At 44.3% G+C, this 22052-nt stretch overlaps 1 protein-coding gene across 1 annotated transcript in view; it reads right to left on the reverse strand.

The window, feature by feature from the left end:
* Positions 1–22052, reverse strand: part of DNAAF8 (dynein axonemal assembly factor 8) — a 90818-nt gene that overhangs the window by 53115 nt on the left and 15651 nt on the right. The window contains exons 11-13 of the mRNA XM_077786797.1: positions 9265–9456; positions 6665–6820; positions 1594–1788 (exon numbers count right to left, since the gene is read on the reverse strand). Coding sequence (XP_077642923.1) covers positions 1594–1788; positions 6665–6820; positions 9265–9456 — 543 coding nt within the window. The remainder of the gene's footprint in view (positions 1–1593; positions 1789–6664; positions 6821–9264; positions 9457–22052) is intronic.

Here is a 22052-nt window from a genome sequence, read left to right on the forward strand (position 1 = left end):
GACTGCTTAGTTTTGTACACACTGCCTCAAAACAAATACAAATGTACAAAAAGCAAAGCATGGATCACTGGCCTTGTACCAAACCTTCAGACCAAAGAAGTTAAAAGAAGATGATACTGAGTTTTCCATGCAGCACTTTTTGGCTGTATTTTAATGACACTTGGGAACATTCTCAGTTGGTAGCACTTTGCAAAGCTCCAGGGCAGACATCAGGGTGAGCTGCTGCCTCCTGAGAGTACCTCATTGAGCTCTGCTTTGGAAATCAGCCTTGCTGCCAAACCAGCTATGAAAATGTGGCTGTTCCACCCTGGAAGTGTCCAAGAGCAGGCTGGATGGGGCTTGGAGCAGCCTGGGACAGTGGGAGGTGTCCCTGCCATGGCAGAGGTGGAACAGGATGGGCTTTAAGGTCCCTCCAACCCAAACCATGCTGTGATTCCATAACTCTGTGAAAAAGCCAAAACACACAGTGGTCTCAGGCCTGGGGGGCACAGAGCACTTGAACTTGGGAAGAGAAGTGGTTTTTAAATTGACATCATGTTTTCCATGGCATCAGGGCAAAGATCCACCCCCAGAAAGCGCCTGCTATCTTGCTGTTCAATTCCTAATGATTTATAATTCCTCTAATAAGGGATTTGCATAAAAGCCCTGGCTGTTTTAAATGATGCCTTATTTTATGCCTTAAAAGCATAGAGCAGATTTATCTTTTACGAGTACGTCAGACTCTTTATGGCTCTTGCTTCTGCTTGAAAGCCACAGTGACTGCAAATCAACAACACTAAGCCTCCTTTTCCTGCACACAAGTGGGATAAACCTTTAGGCAAATTGCTAAGTGCACTGCTAAACCCCTAAGCTTTCATGGCATTGATTCTCACAGAGTCATAGTAATCCCCAAATCTGGTTGAAATGACAGAAAAGTTCTCATGCTGTATCATTTTCAAAATTAAAACTTCATTGTGAACAAGAATTGCAGGCTTTGACATTCCCTGGAATTGTGTCTCAAGGGTTTTGTTCAACTAAAAATATTGGGAAAAGACCACAATTGTCCAAAGGCTGGTGCTGCTGTGGGAAAGAAATAAACAAAACATTCCCTCAAAAGGTATAGAAATCAGTTTGAAAACCTACTCTAAGTATTTACACCAAGGTAGGAAGGGCTGGTAAAGGCCTAAAAGCAACACTGAATGCCTTCAAGGAATAAATTCTCCCAATTAGTATAAGGAATTCTTGTAACATTTCATTTGATGGAATATTTGTTATGGAGCACTTGCTAATCTGACAGAAGTGAAAGGTTAATTATTATTCTGCTTCTAGACTGCAGTGAGTGCTCCTGCAGACATTTCCAGGCAGGCAAGAGATTGGAAGCACTTGATTTGAAGAGGTGCTGTGTCCTTGTAGCTCACACACTTCCTGAAAATCCACAGATACTAAAATCACAGAACTGAATCACAGAATATTCTAATTGTAGAGGCATTTGTTTTCAAATTTTGTTTAAATCCTTTGCTAAAGCAAATGAGACTATCTGTTAATACTGGAAAAACAACTTTTACTGGACCTGACCGAAAAATTACCAGAAGTCCAAGCATTTGTGTACAGTACCTGAGGGTCAGGATTAACAGCAGTGATGTTACTGAGCAGGACAGAGGGAATTGCAGGACAAAGTGGGCACAGCTGGCTTTGGAAGTGACTGGCCAGTTCATCTCTCCACCAGATAAGATCTGGAAGTCGTGTAGAGGTCAGAAAAGCAGAAATCTTCTGGTAAAAGCTGGATGTTCCCTGGAGATGTTCTGCAGTCTGCAAAGAGCCAGTGTTAAAAACCTTTGGTGATGGTTTCAGAAACTCTGTCTGTACCTTGCACCTGCAGCAGCTCCTCCTCTGTCCACCCATCCCAGACCCCAGCTCCACACAGCTGCCCTCAGATTCTCCAAACCAACCCCTGGTGTGACCCCCTGCACCTCCCAAACCACTTCACCCTTCATCCCATCTCATGCCATCCATCAGCTCACAAACCCTGCTCCAAAGCAGATCCCACCATACTCAGAAAGGGAGAAAAAGCCCAGAAACAGGACCATAAACCAGCGCAATACAATGAAACATTAACTTCCAAAGACTTTCTTAGGGATATAAATGAAAACAGTTGTTAGTGCCCCATTCCTGGAAGTGTTCAATGCCAGGGTGCAGAGAGCACTGAGCAATCTGGTCTAGTGCAAGCTGTCCCTGCCCGTGGCAGAGGGTTGAAATTAGATGACCTTTAAGGTCCCTTCCAACCCAAACCATTCTGTTTTTTTTTTTTTTTAAGACTGAGGCTAATATTAATACTGATACATTAATATTGAATTCTGCACTGCTAAACAACAGTTTTCCATCATTTAACCTCCCCTCTAAGCCTCATTGTTCTTCAGGTTGATTCTTAATTAGCAGAACTTTCAGAGAATAAAACCAGTGACCTCAAGGAGACCTAATTAGAAATTAACAGACTCAACAACTGTGCAGAACATCTTCTCTCCACCAGTTACTCAAAGGGAAGTGAAGGAACTGTTGCAGCCTTATCTCAGATCTGGGGCAGTTGTGGGTGCCACAATACCAGAAGGATCCAAAGCTGTTGGAGAGTGCCCAAAAGAGGGACGTGGGCATGGGGAAGGGTCTGAGGAGCAGCTGAGGGCACCTGGATTGTTCAGCTGGAGAAGGAGACTGAGGGCAGAGCTCAGGGGGGGCTGCAGTTCCTCCTGAGGGGCAGCTCCAATCTCTGGGATGGGGAATGGCTGGAGCTGTGCCAGGGCAGAATCAGGCTGGATTTTGGGAAAGGTTCTTCCCCCAGAGGTGCTGGGCACTGCCCAGGCTCCCCAGGGAACGGGCACAGCCCCAAGGCTGCCAGAGCTCCAGGAGAGTTTGGACAATGATCTCAGGGATGCCCAGGGTGGGATTGCTGGGGTGTCTGTGCAGGACCAGGAGCTGCCCTGGATAATCCCTGGGGGTCCCTCCCCACTCAGGATATTCCATCACTCTATGATTACTGCAGCTGAAAAGTGAAGCTCAAGGAGGAGAAGCCCAAATCAAAGGACAAAGACTGGGAGCTCCTCTGAGCCTCCAGAGAATGAAGTGATGTAGGGGCACAGAGAGGAGCCTCAGAGCTGCACACAGTGCCACTGGGATAACTGGGAATGCCTGGCAGATTCCTACACAGCAGAGGCTGTACAAATCTAATTCCCATTTACAAATCTAATTCCCATGTACAAATCTAATTCCCATCAGAATGGAACTGCAGCCTGTCTATCAGCACACGGGGATTACAGGAGCTGTTTTGGCATTTCTTCTGACAACAAGAAACCAAGACCAGGCAGGGATGTTGAAATCTGCCTCATTTCTAGCAGCTGTTTAGAGGAGGATAGAAATAAAATCACCTTAAACTACCCCCCAAAAAGTCTGATAAAAATTAGAGGAAACATAGCAGAACCACTGGATATAAGAATAGATGCCATCCCAGTTGAATAAGCAAAAGACTTCTTGATGTGCAAAGAACAGGAGCTTTTGCCTGGAGAAGCCACTATTATAATTCTATTTATAACTATTAGACCTTGGGGCAGAGAACCAGAACATGATAAATAATAAAAGATACACACATGACAGTGAAGTGGGCAGTAATTAAAAAATTTATGGCTCAGAGCCCCCTTCTGGGGCTGGAAATGGACTCTGGGCTCTACACATTAGTATTAAAATATCATTTGTCATCATGGTTAACATTTACAGATACTTGGTCTTTTTTGCATAATCCAAAAAAAAAGTAACTTAAGGTCTCCCTAAATTCTTATAGCAAACAGATGCAACAAAAGCACCTGGAAACCAAATCATATTTTAAAGGCAAGCCCTGAAAAGTGTCCTTTTGTGCCCACGGGAGACAACTGGAACGAGAACCAGTAAGTGCCCCAAGAGGATTTTTTTTTTTCAATTCAGCCACTGAAAACTTGCACATTGACAGGACAGTGAGAGAGTGAGGGCTGCAGTGTGAAGAATAAAGTCCACATTTCTCTCCACAGCAGCTGAAGCTGCCCAAGGGCAGGATCAGGGAGAGACTTGCTGTCATTTTCTTTGTCTCTGCTGGGGCTGACATCCCAACTTTTGTTGTTCCTCCCAGCTCTGATCTCTGCAGCAGCTCTACAAATGCCTCAGGAAAAGATTGACACAAGTCAGTGCTACCACAAAGAGCCTCTAATGAGGGACAGGAAACCTAAGTCCTGCTTGGAAGAGCTGCCCCAACCCCTGAAATGTCACTGCTGTGCAATGGAGCTGAGCTCAGAAGCTTTTCATGATCAGGATGGGCAGGCCCTGGCACAGGGTGCCCAGAGCAGCTGTGGCTGCCCCTGGATCCCTGGCAGTGTCCAAAGCCAGGCTGGACAGGGCTTGGAGCAGCCTAGGACAGCTGGATTAGGCTAGTTCACAATGTGAACTGGCAGCTTCCAAATTAATACATTTTCTGAAAGACTTTTACCATGAATGCATTCCCACAAGAGTAACTAATACTTTACAACAAGGACAAGACTTGCTAATTATAGACAAGACAGTAATAGAATTCTTAGACTTTCAGTTTTTCCAACTATCATCTCAGCAAATTGTAATGAAGAGCTGATGATTTTAGCTCTTACTTACAACGCTCCAATGGTAATTCAACCAAAACCAACAATAGCTATTACATTACCAGTGAATATAAATAAGCAAGTTGTATACTGAGAGATGCCTTTTAAGAGTTTTAGCCCAGTGCCTAACATCCTTTAGATAAAATGTACTTTAAGAATTCTCTACAAATTCATTTCTCACATTAGGTGTCCCAGCTTCTTGCAGGGATTTGGACTGGATGGCCTTGAATGGCCCCTTCCTATCCAAACCATTCTGTGATTCCATGAGAGAGACTGGAGAAACTGCAGTTTGTTCCACCAGGTTGTGATTTAACCCTTCCCAGCTCCAACCAAACACTCAGGGCAGCCTGAGCCCACAGCTCCAGAAGTTCATTCAGTTCTCTAACCCCGAGGAAATATTTTGAGCATAATCAGTGCTCAGTAATTTTGGTGTTTTGGCCAAAACCTCAGGTGGAATCAGCAGAGAGCAGGTCAGGCTCTGCTCCTCCATTCACTTTGCTCTCCAGAGGAAACACCTTGAATTCATTTGCCTTGGGCAGGAGCCAGCACCAAGTCCTTGTCCAGTCCAGCAGAGCCTGGTCTCACCAGCCTCTGCCCAGGGCTGCTCAATCACTAGTGGAAAAGCTGCTCATTGTTTTGGGCTGGGCTTTTTTGGTAGTGTTTTAATCATGACTTTTGGTGCCAGCCTCCATTATTTATTTTCAGGAGCAGTGGAGCCACAGCTGTGAAACTCCAGGTTTTGTGATACAACATGGAAAATCCAATCTTTGCTGCTCCAGGCAGCAGCTGCAAGTGAAGGGGATGCTGAAGTGTGTCTTAAAAACATGTTCACGCATCCTGATCCATTTAGGCTCCCCATGGTGTGTCCAGCAGGTATAGGACAGACACCTGGGGATGAAGCAGGCAAAACCAGAGTAGAAAATCCACTACCAGCTCACTGAAGCCATAGAAGTTCTGTGAGACACTTGAGAGGAACTCAGCAGCCTCAGCAGAGCACAGGGCAGCACCTCAAAGGTTCCTCAGCCACAGGACAGTTACTCAAGCAAGTGTCTCTCAGAAGATCTGGGGGACACAGGGATTGCTGTTCCCCACATCCACCTGGCCACACTTCCCAGCAAGAATCACCCACACTGCTCAGGTGAAATAGGTATTTACACCAGGCAAGAGTGGCAATACTACCTAAAAAACTGTCTCCAAAAAAGAAATAGCCTGTAAGAAATAGGCTTCAGCCTGTATCAAATCATCTCTGTGAAGGACAGAGCCAACAGAGCAGAGCCCAGAGCTGCAATTTCAGAGCTCTGTGTTCAGGACAGGAGTTCCTATCTTACATCACATGTGCCACCTGCATGTGCTAAATTTCCAGCCTGTATGCAAGACCTTCTAGTTTTATTGCACAGCTCAGGCTCTGGGGCCCACCAAAACTGAGGGCACAGGCTCATGTTCTGCTTTCAGGCCTCAGCTCCTGGCAGTCAAATAAAAATAATTCCTCCTCCTGTGCCACACTCTTCACATGGTTAAAATAAAGGAGGAAAAACCAGAAGAGGTGCCAAAAGATGTGTCTCCTTCAAATCCAGCTAAATTTGTGCAGTGGGAGGTTACAGCTAATGAGCCATTGACAAAAAATTATGCCACAGAGAGCTGGTTTCTGGTCTGCACATAACATAAATGCAGCATTGTTGGATTATGCCCTTTTCTGACTCAGTGATGGGGCAACTGAGAAGTGTTTTAGAAACTTTTATTCTGTTTTCAGTCTCATGTGAAGGGTGAGACAATACAGATGTTAAAATTCAAGCTATCCCAATTAGAAGCCTAAATGCCATAACCTAACTGCATAACTGAGGACAGCTTGGGCTGGCAATCAGCTGTAAGCAATCCTTCAGTTCCACAGCACTGGGCTGTCCCCCCATCCCAGTTTGGGCAGCTCTCCCACTGCTCTGTCCTGCCCTGCTGGAATTTGAGCTGGAATTGGCACATCCAGGCCTGGTGCTCAGTACAAAGCAGTGCTTGCACAACTACCACGTGTAAATGCTGCTACTCACTCCTGACTCCTGGGCCTGTGGGCAGCTCTGGGCTGAAGGTTCCTCTGGTGCCACCAGGCAGGCGTAGAGGGCCAAGCCTTCCTCTCTCCAGGCCTGCTGCAGCCCCACCACCTCAAATGGAGCTTTGGGGCCATCCTTCCTCTTCACAGGAGGCACCTGGAAATCCATTGGAACATAATTCCATTTTTAGATGGACGGAAAAAAATCTCTTTATCTTGCTCTGTTGCTTTTGAGTAGAGCTCCACAACAACCCAGGGAGAACTCTGCTTTGATTAGTAGATTAGCTGCGGTTTAGCCAGTAGAAAAATCAATAAAGACCAAATTAAATAGGAATAACACATTGCTTTTGATAAGCCATAGGATTTATTTTCACAATGAGGACTTGCAAGCTCTGACTTCCACCAGATTCACTATGTGGAAGCAGGAATTCCCATTATTTCCCTGGTCCAGCACTGAGCCCCTGCCAAGACTGCCCAGAATGTTCCTGTGACGGCAGCACCGTGTGTGCCTTTATCAGTGACACTGAGATCAATCCAATCTCAGCAACAAATCAATGCAAGGGGATGATGCCGTGCCAAGGGGCTGCTGCAGGCTTCTCTAAAAAGCCCAAATTAATAGCCCAAACCCCCTCAATCCCCATCCTGTGAATCCCCTTTTAGTTGGGCTGAGGTGATTTTTCATGGATTTTTTTAAATGCACATGTGTGTGGGAGGCAAACATTCTATTTTCCAGTTTATAGATCTGAATTAAAGCAGAAAGGGTAAAAAGTGACTTCTGCAACCCCAAGACATAAATTATTATTGTGAATATCAGTTTAAATCCAGGGAGAAGGTTCCAGTAGGACAGACTATGTCCTGGCTCTTTAGGTTGCTCAAAGTCAGATAAAACATAATCCACTTTAACATGCAGAATACATTAAAATCTTGATCATAAATTAGAAAAGAGAGCGGAAAGACACTTGAAACAGTCTGGAAAGGCACTGGGATGCTGCAAAATGCCCATGGCAGCTGGTGAAAAGGGGCAGAAAACTCTGGGAAAGCCAGACACAAGGAATCAGCAAAGCCAGGAGAAAGGAAAAGCAGAGGTGCTGATCCAGAACATGCTCTGGATGGAGAGAAAGGCAAGTCTGAGCTACTGCAATTCCCTCACAGGCCTCTGCAGGATGCAGAAACTCCAAGTCCTGTTCTGGTTTAGACCACCACCAGTCTCTAGGTGCATTATCAGCTCTATTTACTGCATTTACAGGCAGCTAAGGGCCTTTAAAAACATGCTTTTAACACAGAGCCAAGATGGATTTTCAAACTACTGCAAAGCTCAACTGGATCACTCAAACACCAGCTCCAAGTCCTCCACTGCTTTGAGCACTAGATTCCCATGGGGAATTCTGCACCATCCAGGGGACCACTGCTCCCAGCTGGCTGCATCCAGCACATCTCCATTGGAATCAGCAAGGATATGCTGATTTACACAAGCCAGTCCATGGAATTACATGGATTACCAGATGAGAATTTGGTCTAAAAATGCTTCAACATTTCCAATTCTTTCAGTGAAAGAAATGCAAACTTCTTCATTGCTATCCAACAGCAATTTCAGAGTCTGTGTAGAATAAATTGGTGGATTTTACCCCAGTTCTTCTTGGCCACAGAATCCATCTAAACATCTGAGCCTACACCCAGCAGAGTGAGACAGCCCTGGAAGCTGAGATATCCTTTCAGGCTCAGAGAGAACTGCTGCAACTGAGCTCAGTTGGTTTTTGTGGTTTGTTTTTGGCGTTTTTTTTGGGTTGTTTTGTTTTGTTTTGGGTTTTCTTAGTGGGAATAACACGAGGGAAGAGAGCTCACACTGCAGCTGGTCACAAGCCAACGAGCCTGAATGGAAAATTCAGGATGCAGGGCTGTTCCAGTGGCAATTGTCATTAGCACTGAACTAACGCTAAAGAATGTTAGCAATGTTTTAATGCAAGCACGAACATCATTAACAATTAATTGTGTTTAAGTGGAGTTTAAGTGATTTAAAAGCCTGACTGCTCAGGGTGAAATCTACCTTGACTGTGTGGATCAGTATTGGTATCCCAGTCTCTCCCAGGGAAAAGAATAAGGCCACTGAGCAGGGTGGGAAGGAAAAATATACATTGGGGAGGAAAAATACACTGGTTTCCCTTGGAAATAAAGGGTAATATGGATGGAAAAGAGAGAGGATGGGGTGTTTTTTTTAGAGGAGAAAAACACGTGAACCAAAGGACAATTAAGGCAGCTCCTCACTTGTTCATAGCACTCTTGACTATCAGGAAGGGTCTGTTCTTATCTACAACAGTGAAAACCAGGAACCCGTGTCCATCGCCAAGGACAAAGCCTAACACCCAGCAGTCACTTTCAACAACTGAAAATCTGGATCAACAACTTTTCACTTCTTCATAAACTCCAGACACAACCGAGCTCCACTGACTCCAGTGAAACTTTCATTTACAGACCCCGAGGTGAATTCGAACATAACTTCCACTTTGTTCAGCCACTGTTTTGTAGCTCTTGGGGGGAAAAAAGGAGATTTCAAGAGTGATTATGTATTCACTGGAGGTTTTTGTGCCAGGTCACTGCACTCACCAGGGACAGCAGCCAGGTCACGAGGGCCAGGTAGATGTTGGCTGCTCCCAGCACCTTGTCAGGCACCTGCTCCTCACACTGATCCATGGCCACTTGGCCACAACTTGCCAGCCAAATGGTCATCAGCAGCACCTCCTTTTTCACACTGTAGGATCCAGGCAACGTGTCAATAGCTGGCAAAAAAGAGGCTTCCTGTCCAAAAAAAGACAGCATGAAAACGAAAGTCATTTGGATTACTGGAAGTATATTCATCATCAGGAATTAATTATATTCATTGCCATCACAGGAGGGGCATTTAACACCCAGAGAGCATTTATCAAAGAGGGAGAATGAGCCATAAAAGCCAGGTTGTTCCATCAGTGACACCTGCCTGAGCACTGCAGGTTTTCTTGGACAGCTGTCACCTGGGTACTCATTTAGTCACACACTGCCTGGTGAATGGAAGGTTACACAGTCACAGCTGGAATAGTGTGATTGAATTTATTCTGTATTCAAGATTAGTGTTTGGGGTTTTTTTTTTTTAATCACTGAAAAGCCTTCAAACAAGCCTGACAGTGTGAAAACTCATTATTTTCTGCATCACCTAACATCCCTCATTTCAGAGATCAGGTAACAGTTAAGGGAACTTACCTCCTTTCTTTACTTCAGCATTGATAGCTGGTTACTTAGGATGCAAATTCCCTCTCCTTTAAGAGAACTGTTCAAAATACAACTTCAAGTTTGAACTGTGGACTTGCAGTTTTTTGTCCTTCCACAGATGCTGTAGCTGTAATTATTGGCTGTCTTCTTCTTCCTATCTATATTCAACTTGATGCCCCTGACATTTCTTTGGTAAATTAAGCAGCAAGTCCCTAAAATCCCAAAGATTCTCCAGTACTGGCTCCTCAATAGTTACCATCACAGAATCATGGAAGGGTTTGGCTTGGAAGGGGCCTTAAAACTCATCTTCTTCTGCCCCCTCCCACAGGCAGGGACAACGTCCACTGGACCAGGCTGCTCTAAGCCCCATCCAACCTGGCCTCACGTTTTCAGTTGCTCCATGTAGCCCATAATGAGGATTTCTGCCCACACCACTACACTGAATGAACCTTAATTTGATTTACCTGAATTCACTCTGAAAGCAAAGTAAGCTAAATCCAATTACAGTCACTTTAATTCTGAATTAAAATGTCCAAAAGTGTGTTTCACAACTAATCTACTTGACAAGTTAATATAGCTTGACTTTTGTGCTGGTCCTCAAAACAGACAACTTCTTAAAATGGTTTAACAAGGAATAAAACTAAAGCAGCTCTACTGTGTCACCCAGTGTTTTGGTATCAAATAAAACTGTAAATTAGTAATAAAGGCAAAACAGCCATGCAAATGTGTGTGATGCTGCAGATCTGTATTAATTCATGCTGCTGTAGTCCTGGGGTGCCAGCAGAATTCCTCAGGGCTTTGACTCTTCCACTGAAATCCCCTGAGGAAGAGACTTAGGAGAAACTCTTGGGACCATGAGGGAAAAGTGACCTTCCCCTATACCCTGTGTTGGAGAAAGGATTCTTCCCTCCTCCCTCAACAAAGGTATGGGGATCAATGAGAGGAGGTAATTTAAGAGCTAGTGAGATAAACAGGATCTATAAGTGATGATTCAGCAGGGAATCTCCAATTATTCCAATCTTCCTTGGCCCAGCAGGTTTTCTGACCAAAATCGGGGAAGTTTACTCATTAAGGTTCTTTCTGACTGAATTTTTGGTGAAGGCTGGACCTTCCCTCTCCTCCCTCTGCCAGCCTCCTCACCCCAACAAGAAACTAAGTGTAGAGCTTGAATAACTTCTGAAATATTAAGACTAATGAACAAAAAATGAGCTAATCCAGTTTAATTCTGGGCAAGAATAGCTGAAGAAAGATACAACTGGTGCTTTCTGGGTATGACTTCTCACAGCACTGCCCAGTTTACCCCAGTCTGCAGAGTTCAATCTGCCCACATTACACTGGCTTTTATTTGTGAAGTATTAGGTTATAAAAAGCCTAAAATTACTCAAATGCTGGGCTATTTTTGGTTGCTCTGGCTGGAATTGTGCTGTCACTCAGAGACAGGCTTGCAGCTGATTGCAGTCAAGTGCCAGCAATTACCAAAGAGTAAATAAGATAAAATTTCCTATTCCCAAATTCTTGCTATTTTATTTTGCAATTATAGTTTATGTCATTACAAGTTGCAGCCCTTCAGCTCAGTTTCCCAACCACCCTCCATCCCCAGTTCTGGCCTTTTTTCTTCCACTCTCACATAACAACAGTGCAAGGAGGAGCCGCTACCACAGCAAGCAGCCAAGGAGTGACCTCTGCCCAATTCCATACTACAGGGAAATGAGGAAAAAAGACTTGCAAGATAACTTCAGGAGAGCCACATAATCCAGCCTGCAGTGACAGTGGTACTGAACTTGCACAGAGGAAGGGCAGGGATGGATGGAATATTGGGCAGGAATTGTTCCCTGGCAGGGTGGGAGGCCCTGGCACAGGGTGCCCAGAGCAGCTGTGGCTGCCCCTGGATCCCTGGCAGTGCCCAAGGCCAGGTTGGACAGGGCTTGGAGCAGCCTGGGACAGTGGAAGGTGTCCCTGCCCATTGCAGGGGTGGATCTGGGTTCCTTTCAACCCAAACCATTCTGTGATGCCATGATAATCCCAAAGGAAGCTACTATTCATTAAAAATTAATTTTAAAAAGCAGCAATTTACCTCCATATTATTCTTATCATTTTAAACCAGAGCTGTTTATGATAACAGCAAGCCAAGGCCTGGTGGGCACAAGATTGCCAGCCAAGATTAAGATCATTTTATTTCTAATAAAATAGCTCAGAGTGGTTAAATGATGCTTTTGTTGATGTTTTTTAAAAGAATAGTTAGCATTACTCTTCCTACACATCCATGTTAGATTGGACAAAGAGTTTCAAAGACTGGGAAACATTAATGCCAAAGCTGTGAGAGGCTGGAATGACGAAGTTTAGGAGCCAGGCAACAACTTCACAAAGATTTCCCAGCAGAATCAACTCATCCAGTCCAAGGAGTTGCCCCAGTGGCAGGATAGGCCAAGGAAAAACCAATATTTACTTCAATAGATACACTCTCTCTTTTTAAGGTAAACAAAACTTCAATATTTCCCTCCAACACAACCTTTTCCAACATTAACACGGAAGCAAGGCAGCATGTTCCATCCAAACACCCTCCCTACTCCACTGGAGAGTCTGCAGCAGCAAAAGCTCCATCCAAACATCCCCTGCTTGGAAAAGGAAGTGAGGTTAAACTCACCCAATCTCCTCCTTCACCACAGAGGGGTGAGTGAGGGAGAAGGGGAGGAATAGGAAGACTGTCACTCTCATTGGCTGGAGGTTTAATCAAAATAATTGTTTTCAGCCCTGTCTAAATTTATCCTCCTATGTCATCTGCACCCTAGCTTGGATCCCAGATTTAAGAGGCAATCCCTGATGAATGGCAAATTACTGACTGCAGAACTCTTTTGCCAAACGATGCATCTGCTGTGGGTTTGTAAATGTGAGCTGATTTCTAAGTGCTGGAGCAGCTCGAGCTCATCTCCCTAATGAACCTTCCCCCCTCATTGCACAGCTGCTCCATGTTCCTGCTCTGCCCTGGACAGAGCTCGTGGTACAGGACATAACCATGATGATTGTGTGGTTATATCCCCATTTTCCACACACTCACATGGGAAATGTAGGAATTTTAGGACACATTTAACAATTCTGGCCATCTAAGGCAAAGCAGATTATCACTATTCCACAGCTTCTAAAAATTCTTGCATTAGATGAAGACATATTGGAAATGTCAAGTGTTTGTTCATTTTCATTCTGTGGGGAAGGAAAAATGATGACAATGCCATCTGTTAGATGATTTGAAACGCCACATTAAAGCATGGAATAAACCCTGAAACCATTCAAAAAACTGCATTATCACTGCAAAGTGGGAGCAAGGGGTGAGAATGAGGAGAGGATCTGCAGTTCCTGCATGCAACTGGCAGAACACTCTGGAATTAGGAAGTTGACTTTTCCTGACAAAAAGGAGAGTACAAGTGATGTCTAATGGTCTGAATGGTCTTTCTGTAAGTGCATTTCTGTACCAGAGTCACTCTGTGGCACCACTGCCTTTCTGAGCATCATGCTGAGGTTATGGATCTGAAAAACACGATGGGGGCAAGATGGCATTGAAATTTCTGATGTGGATGAGGCTCAGATTGCTCAAATGGAGGAATTATGGTACTCCAAAGCAGATAACTCTGCCAAGGGAGGTTGCAGGGATTCAGGGAGCTGTGTAATGGAGCATTATTTGCTCTGATCTCCATAGTTTTCAATTCACTTAGAACACTCCAGATCTTGAGCATCTAAGTTAAAAATATAATAATAAACGAAATGTCTTTGCTGACAGTTTTCTTGCTCTGTCTCCGGACAATTATTCTTAGTCTTGGGTATGAAGAATAAAATTTCATAACTGCACTAAGGGAATTCTCAGAGGCTTCACTGGAGTTAATGGCTCATCTATCAAAGACATGGATAAACCCTCTTCCATGAGGGGCAAGGATCTGATCTTTAGGACGTGTTAGCACAGAGATGCTGTGGATCACACAGGATCAAAATATTTTTGGTCCAAATTCAATAAGTTAAAAAAAATACCATTCCAATAACAAACAGGGTTTGTTTGGGTTTTTTTTTTTTACATATAATTTCTTATTTATTTTTGAGAAGTGGGAAAATTTTCTGACAAAGGCTCAGCTCAGGTAAACACTGACCTGAGAAGTGCATTAAAATTGAAACCAAAGTAACACTGAGTCTTATTTGAGTTTGTTTGCTTTCCAAGCCATAATCATTAAAAATGAGAAGTGCCTTTTCAATGATTGGTGTTTACACTCCAGTAACACTTGGAGAGGCTCAGAAGGATTCCCAGCCTCATTGTGCTGGTGTTTTGAGCACATGTAACAAAAAGTTCCTCCTCTAATGAGTTTATACTCCTGGTTAATGAGAAGCAGCTGAAATGAGTAAAGGAAGTTTAATTACTTACACATTTCATGTGAGCACAAGACTGGGAATGGGGAACTTCTGCCTCAGTCCTGGCTCTGGAATGAAGTATTTCTCTGTGGAACTGTAAAGTGAGGATAATATTTCCTTATCCTAGTCCCTGTCTAGCTGGATTAATTATCAGGACTCTGTAAAGTGCTCTGAAGAGGAAGAGTGTAAGATTATCAGTAAACTTTCAAAATTAACCTCTGTTCCCTTTCCTGCTCCTCAAAGGACTGTGGCCTCTCAGCCCCATCAGAGTGATCTTATCTGCATCTTCCACTTGTTCTTCAAAGGATTCCAACCTGCCTCACACATGAAATGTGTCAGCACTTCCAGGCCCTCCAAGGGAAGGGAATTGCCCGTGCTCATTTGGAAATGCTGGGACAGAGCATGGAATTGGTCCTCAGCCATCTGAAATCTAGGCTGGACTTTGGCACATGCTCCAAGCTGGGTTTAAATCCTATGGAAATGGCTCTGCTTGGATACTCCAGGAGACTCCCAGGGGTTGGAACAAGAGAATTCTGAAGGTCCCTTCCAGCCCAAACCATTTGGGATTGGTTCTATGATTCACCACGTATTTATCAACTTGGGGAAAGCCTTGTTTTTTTTCTTCCAATCTATTTATCTTCATCTTTTTTATTTATCATTTCCCCTGATACTCTATGGAAATCCCCAAAGAAATAAAGGATAATAAAGGGTCTGGAGGAGGGAACTGCTCAGTTGCTTTATCAGGAAGTTTTAGCAGAGCTAAAGTGGCTTGCTCTACAGACTGTCAGCTTCCAATTAAAATGGATTGTATCCAGTTTATCATGGGCTCTGTGCTCTTCCCTCCAGCTATAAAACACCCTCCAGACAACCCTTCAGACCTGTGAATTTGGGGCTTTGTGATCCTGAGAACTTGTAAGTGCTTACAGTGCTTCCTGAAGTTCGTGGGAACTCCAGGTGCTTGGCACAGAGCTGGGTAGAGCTCTGTGTTTGCAAAATAAAAATAACTGCATGATTCTTCCACTCCATAATCTCAGATAAAGCCCTGAATTCCATTCCCTGCCACTGAGAATAATGCCCCATAATGAGTATTTGTGGAATAATGTGTTTACAAGTTGTGACCAAGATTATCCCCCTGTGTGCTGAGATTTGGAACACAAGCCCAGCCTAAGTCAGTGCTGAACAAGAAGGCATAAGGAAAACCAGGTTAAATCATGCAGTTCCTTTAACAGACAAGCCTGTACATCCCCTTGGAAGAACAGAGGGGCAGGTTCAGTCTCCTTTAATCTACAAATAGCATCGGTGATCACAGCCCTGAGGTAAGGCCAGGAGTTGGGAATTCTATTTTGATTCCAAGAGAGAGAATCACAGCAGCAAGGGTTTGTTTCTGTGTGTAATTAAACGTGACTGGCACTTGTTCAGAGCCACTGCAAACCCAGGGCAGCTCTTCCTGCTGCCAGCACAGAGCCTGGCACACTGCAGGACCTGAGGAAACAAAAAGTACAGATATGGGTTTGTGTCCTCCTGCCCTCTCTGGGTTAAGAAATAGAATTTGGCTCATGGGCATTTCACATTATTGTCTTCAAGTTTAATGTGAACATCCTGCTAATGTGAATGGAGGAGTATTCAGGACCTCTACTGGCAGCAAGCTCATGCATGGAATCCTGGAAACTCTGCTCCTTTTCCTGGTATTAACCTTCCCCTTAAGTAACAGCAACCAATGTTCCCATCTGTCAGACTCAGGCAGGAGTGTATTGAGGAATAAGCCTAAACTCATTTTAATCACTTCCAAGATATGCCGAGGACTATAAAGGATTAAATATCTCACATTATCCTGGGGCCTTTCCAAACTGCAGTCAGAGAAACAGCACTGCAAGACCTCATTGTTTTATGAAGCCCTGGTTCTTCAGTTCCTTCCACAGCTGGAAAAAGCACAAATGTGAGAGCCCATGGGAACCATCAGAGTGGCTCTCCAGGTTTACATGGAAGGTTCTCCATGGCTTTTTGGTGACCCTGTTGCATTCAGTACAGGTGAATTTCCTAGTTCTGAGCATTTCTACAGCAATTTGGCTGGAAAACCTCTTAAAGCAGCCAAAGGTTATGAAAGCAGCTTTACTGTGTGGCTCTTGGACCTGCTCTGGTGGTGTGAGCAGAACTGGGGAGAGGAGCCATGAGGATGGGAAGTACAACCTGCCCTAAGAGTGCCTGGGCACTTCCATAACATTCCTGACTCTGGGAACACAGAATTCACAGAATGAATTCACATAATGACCAGGTTGGAAGAGCCCTTAAAGATCATTGAGCCCAACCCATGCCCTAACACCTCAATTAAACCATCAAAACATCAATTAAACCATCAAAACACATCCAGTCTTTTTTTAAACACATCCACAGAGAGCAAACTCCTCCTGTGTGGAGGGAAGTGTTTGTAACACGGACAGGTAAGGCCTGTACTCTCTGCTTGCCTATTAAGGCAAATCCTCAGGTCAGATCGTGCCATCCTGGGATTTGTGCCCACAGCCAAGGACAGCAGGAAGCAGCTACTCCACCAAAGTGCTGTGCCAGCAAATCCCCCCATTTGCTTTCCCTGGTACCATGTGGGAAGATGAAGAGGAGGCCAGAAACACAGGCTCTGTGCCAGCTGCCAGCCACCCATGCTAGAAAAACATTTCCTTGGGATCTTCCATCTATTCCAAACGCTGTGTGCTGAGCTGGTGGCACAAACAGGAATCTTGGCCTCCTGTCTCTGTGTGCTAAGTTTATCTCCATCTCTAATTGCCTTAGTTTATTTTTAAGCCTTTCTTGAGTGAGGCAGCGGATTCATTAAGCACAAGAGATTTTAATCTCGTTTCAGGAACTCATTAAATGCCTGGCAGGAAAAAAAAAAGGAGGAATTCAGGGGCCATCTGGTGGCTGTTGGGCACTGCTTGCCACAACCTTGGCATCAGCTCAACACGGAGAGCACCTGGAGCCAGGCAAAACCCTAACTCAGCTCTGGTGTCTAAAAAACATTACTGTAGGAAATATTTGGTGATTTTTACAATTAATGGGGATTTTAAAAGCAATATTAAAATAATAGTGCGGGCTAAATCCTGTTGTAATCACATTCACACAGATGAAGTTGCTTTGGCCTAGTATCAATGAAAGCATTTGATCACAGGTGATTTGTATTACCAGGATCACCTTTGGAGTAATACAGATATAGAAAAATTCAACTACTGTGTAACAAAATTGTTATAATCATAAAAAGATTTTATAGGTTTCCTCACCTTCTCCAAATATACGTACTGCACCACATTTTGGGGGATAAATTGGCATTTCTATAAGGAAGTGGCACAAAACCTATTCCTTCATGAGTGGTTGATCGGGCCTTTGTCCATTCTTTAAGTGGAGACATTAATTTGACTTTCTTACAGTCCTTTTCCTTTATCCATTTTCCACCCAGCAATAAAAGTGGTGTATTTTTAAATAGTGCTGTGGCCATCATCTCAGTGCAGTCATGTGAGCAGCTCCAGTGGAGCTGGGGAGGTGCCCAAGTGCCCTGGCCCAGCAGGTGAAAGGCTGGGTTGGGATCCCAGGATCCACAAAGTCCTTGAACAACCCAGAGATGGAAGAAAAGGGCAATTTCCAATGCTGATGTCACCATTGCCTCAAAAAGATCAAAACACCCATGGAACCGCAATGGCAATCACAGGCACCTATTTAAGGAAGACAGGTAAAGAATCAAAAGCATTTTACTGACAATTTCCAGATCAAGGCACCTCCTACTTAAAAATAACTTCTGAGGCCAGTAACTGAACTAAAAATACTTGTACAAGTTTTGGAAATCAATCCTGACTTTCTGGCTGATGCAGGATAACTGTCCCAGTAGCAGAATGTACAGCACTTCAGCACCACTCTGGATGGTAAATATGGGTTTTGTCAGGGATTTTCCCCTGAAGAAATACAGGATCAAAGAGAGAACGAGGCCATCAAAGGGTGAGGAAGGATTTGACCATAATGTATTGGTAATTTTATCTTCTAGTTTGTAAAAGATGTTTAAACTGAGATACAGAATAAACCATTTTCCATTCCTTCTGGGAACACAACAAAAATAAGCTTAAATTGGAGAGGGAATAATTTAAATTAGACTTAATGAAAAGCTTTACAACTCTAAGGATAATTAAACAGCAACATGTACTACCTGGGAGTCAAGGACTCCTCACCATTGAGGATTTCAAGACCAAGTTCTCTAAAGAAGTAATTTTGTGGCAATGCAGGTAGAACATCTTGTGGTTGAGAATTCTCCCTGACACCAGTGAGCTGAGTCAATGGTGTGTTAACATAAAGAACCTGCTGATTTTGACAAAAAGGTGAATGAGCCTGTGTTTACAAGATGGAAAGTACCCACATCATCTATTTGTTAAGGTAGAATGACTCTGTTGTGCCTGGATGTTTTTGTTTTGTAAGGCAGCTGTAAGGCTAAGCTGAAATAAGATGAGGATCATGGTAATATAATTACTAATACAAGGTTAGTCCAAGTGATTGTGAATGCCAAGAAAAATGAGATGCCTCAGTATGAGTCAACACATTCATTTCCCAACCACTCTGGCTGTGTAAGGGAGATAAAACTGTGTTTATAAGGGCTGGTTACAAGTTGGCTCCTAATAGCTTTCCAACAACATTATCCTGTTCTGCCATATCATGATAAAGCAATAAATGCAGAATCAAGCTGAAGCCCTGCTGAAAACACCTACTTTGTCCCAATAATGAAAGAGAGGAGTACAAGCTAAATTCTAGATGTTCTGTGTTAAATGAATTCCAGGGCTGGATGGGCCATGCAGGGTTTGGCTGCAGTGTTCAAGGCCAGGTCTGACACAAGCTCAGGTGTTTCACTTCACATGGGGCTGCTGGAAAAGGAGCTCTGTGAAGCTGCTTTTCAGCAGAGACATTTCCCTTGGTCCTGGACAAGCTGCAGAGCAGCTCTACCTCTACCTGGCCTCACCCCCCTCACCTGCACTGCCCCTGCTTTGGGTTTGTGGCTCCAGCTCAGCCCTGTTCCATCACTCCAGACCCCGGGGTGATCACTGGGCTGCCCCTGCCTTGGCTTTCTGCCCTTCATCTTGGACCTTCCTCATTCCCACACATTTGCCAACTGGCCACCCTCACTGGAGCTGCTCTGCTGCTCCTTTGGGACTGTGGCACTGCCCTCCCTGCTGGCAAGGACTGCCCTGCCTGCCTTGCTCTCAGCTGCAGATCCTGCGTGGTCTTCCCCAAAGGCTTCCCACTGCCAGAGGGAAGGCAGGGTTAGATGGGATACTGGGAGAAATTGTTCCCTCAGAGGGTGGGGAGGCCCTGACCTGGCACAGGATGCCCCTGGGTCCCTGGAAGAGTCCAAGGCCAGGCTGGGATAGTGGAAGGTGTCCCTGGCCATGGCATGGGGTGGGACAGGATGGGATTTAAGGTCCTTTCCCACCCAGACCAGTCTGGGATCCTGTGATATCCTTAGACTAATCTGCTTGTGCTGCTCCTGACATAAAACTCAGCTCTGAGTCTGGCAAAAGTCACCACCACTATCTGGATCTCACCTAATGGGAATGTGACAGAAAACAGCACCAGCACCAAGTTACTTATCACAATAAGCAAGATGAATGAAGTGATAGATCAAACCTATTTCATTTTACATCCTCCATTTAACTGCTTTACATCCTGTGAGCATTCCTTCTGTCTCCCTCATCAATAACACTGCACAAATAATGAAACAAATCCTGTGCTGTTCCTCTAAACTACTAATTCATCCTGACCCTGCAGCAAGGATCTCACCACCACTCTGCTGGCTTTCACAGAACTCCAGGTGCTTCCATCAGTTCTGAACCAGATTCAAAGGTTAACATGTGGTTAAGGGGCCCAATTTCAGAAGAGATCAACTCATGGCAGTCTTAAATTTCACCAAAAGTTTGGGTGGTGCAGAGAAGGAAAAAAAAAAAAACAAACAAACAAAACCAAAACATAACATTAAAAAAGAAAACAGGTTCTTCCCTGCATTATTTTTAAAACCAAGAGGTGAGCCAGATTGCCCAAGTATTCAGACACCTCCTGATATGGACCTGACAGGCAGAATTCTTAGGAAGAACCCACTCATTTCCCAGGGAATTGGCACCTGCATGTCTTGAAAATCCACTGGATCTCAGTCCTTTTTTCAGCTGAAGTACCCCTGGAAGTGAATTCTAAGTCTCTCAAGTTACCTCTCCCCAACCCTGACTCTCAGAGTGAAGCTGAGGACAGAGTTTGACTGAACTGGGTTAAGAAAAAGGAGACAGCACATTAAGTCTGCTTTTACATTTTAGACAAGAACTCTAATGTAACCCTAATGCAGCTTTTTAAATTTCCTTTGCCAGTCTTTCCCAGCACCTCAGCTACAGTAATTGCAGAGTTTCTAAACTTTCCCTCTGATTATTATTCAATTCAATTATTTATGTACATTATAAATGGTCAGAAGAATTCTGGAAACTGTGACAAGTGTTCCAGATCTGAACATCTATCACTGCCAAAACAAAGGACTTACAAAACAAATTTGCAAGCGTGCTACTCTGTCAAACACTGGGGCTTGTTCTTTGAATATATGTGTTTATATATAGATATTAGATATTTTCACTGAGACATAGCTGCCAAATTACAGGGGCTTTTAGTTTTAAATGTCAAAACAGTCAAAATTTTCTGTCTGTGTTCATAAAAAAAAGAAAGAAAATAAAACCCTGTTCAAATTCAAAGGGGGAAAGTGCTGCTATCAAAGCAGATTTCAAGTAATCTTATAAAGGACTGTTGTATTTGATAGATGATGTTGATATATTTTTTAGTCTTAGTTTTAATAATTAATATTTCTGAATAAGAAATAAGAGCAGAGTTGCCCAGACAACATGGTTATTATGGGTTGTGCTGATTTGCTTTTACCATTGGTGCCTTGGGAGGTCAGGCAGGTCCCCTGGAGCAGGCTGGCACTTAGTTTGGGATCATGGAATGGGTTGGGTGGGAAGAAGCATAAAGATCATCTCATCCCACCCCCTGCCATGGGCAGGGACACCTTCCACTCTCCCAGGCTGCTCCAACCTGGCCTTGGACACTGCCAGGGATCCAGGGGCAGCCACAGCTGCTCTGGGCACCCTCTGCCAGGGCTTCTCCACCCTCAGAGGGAAGGATTTCTCCCCAAAATCCCACCTTAACCCTGTCCTCTGTCCTCTCTTGTCTGTAACAAGTCCCTCTCCCTCTTTTTGGGCACTGGAGCAGTTTGCACAGGCAGCAGGAGCCTGGGCTGGTGACAAATGCTCCTGTCCCTGCTGCCACAACTGGAACATCATCCCATCCCTTAGGGGAATATTTACAGCTCCAGTTCCAGCACAGATCCACCCCAAGCTCTGCTCCAGACAAAGCACATCACCAAGCCCATCCTCATGTTATTGGCATCAGCACAGCACATATGGGAAATGACCAAACACAGTAATTCTGCATTGCCTGGTGCATTGTCAGGAAGGAGAGAGCAAGGCCCACGTGGATTTCTGAGGAGCAAGTCAGTCTCTGCATCTTAATAAGGGCTAACTGGAAGTGGGTGGGACCTGCCAACAGCCAGAGAGGAGCAAATCCAAAGGATCCACAACCTTCACACTCCAAAGCAGAGCTCTGAGTGCTCTGCTGTCCTTGTCAAAGCAGGCTGGCAGAGGGAAACTCAGCTGGGAGTTTTTAGTCCTTTACTCCTCCTCACTTACTAATCCAGTGCTAAATAAAATGAG

Source organism: Lonchura striata, chromosome 16, assembly GCF_046129695.1.
Source record: "Lonchura striata isolate bLonStr1 chromosome 16, bLonStr1.mat, whole genome shotgun sequence".
In the NCBI taxonomy this organism is placed as follows: domain Eukaryota; kingdom Metazoa; phylum Chordata; class Aves; order Passeriformes; family Estrildidae; genus Lonchura; species Lonchura striata.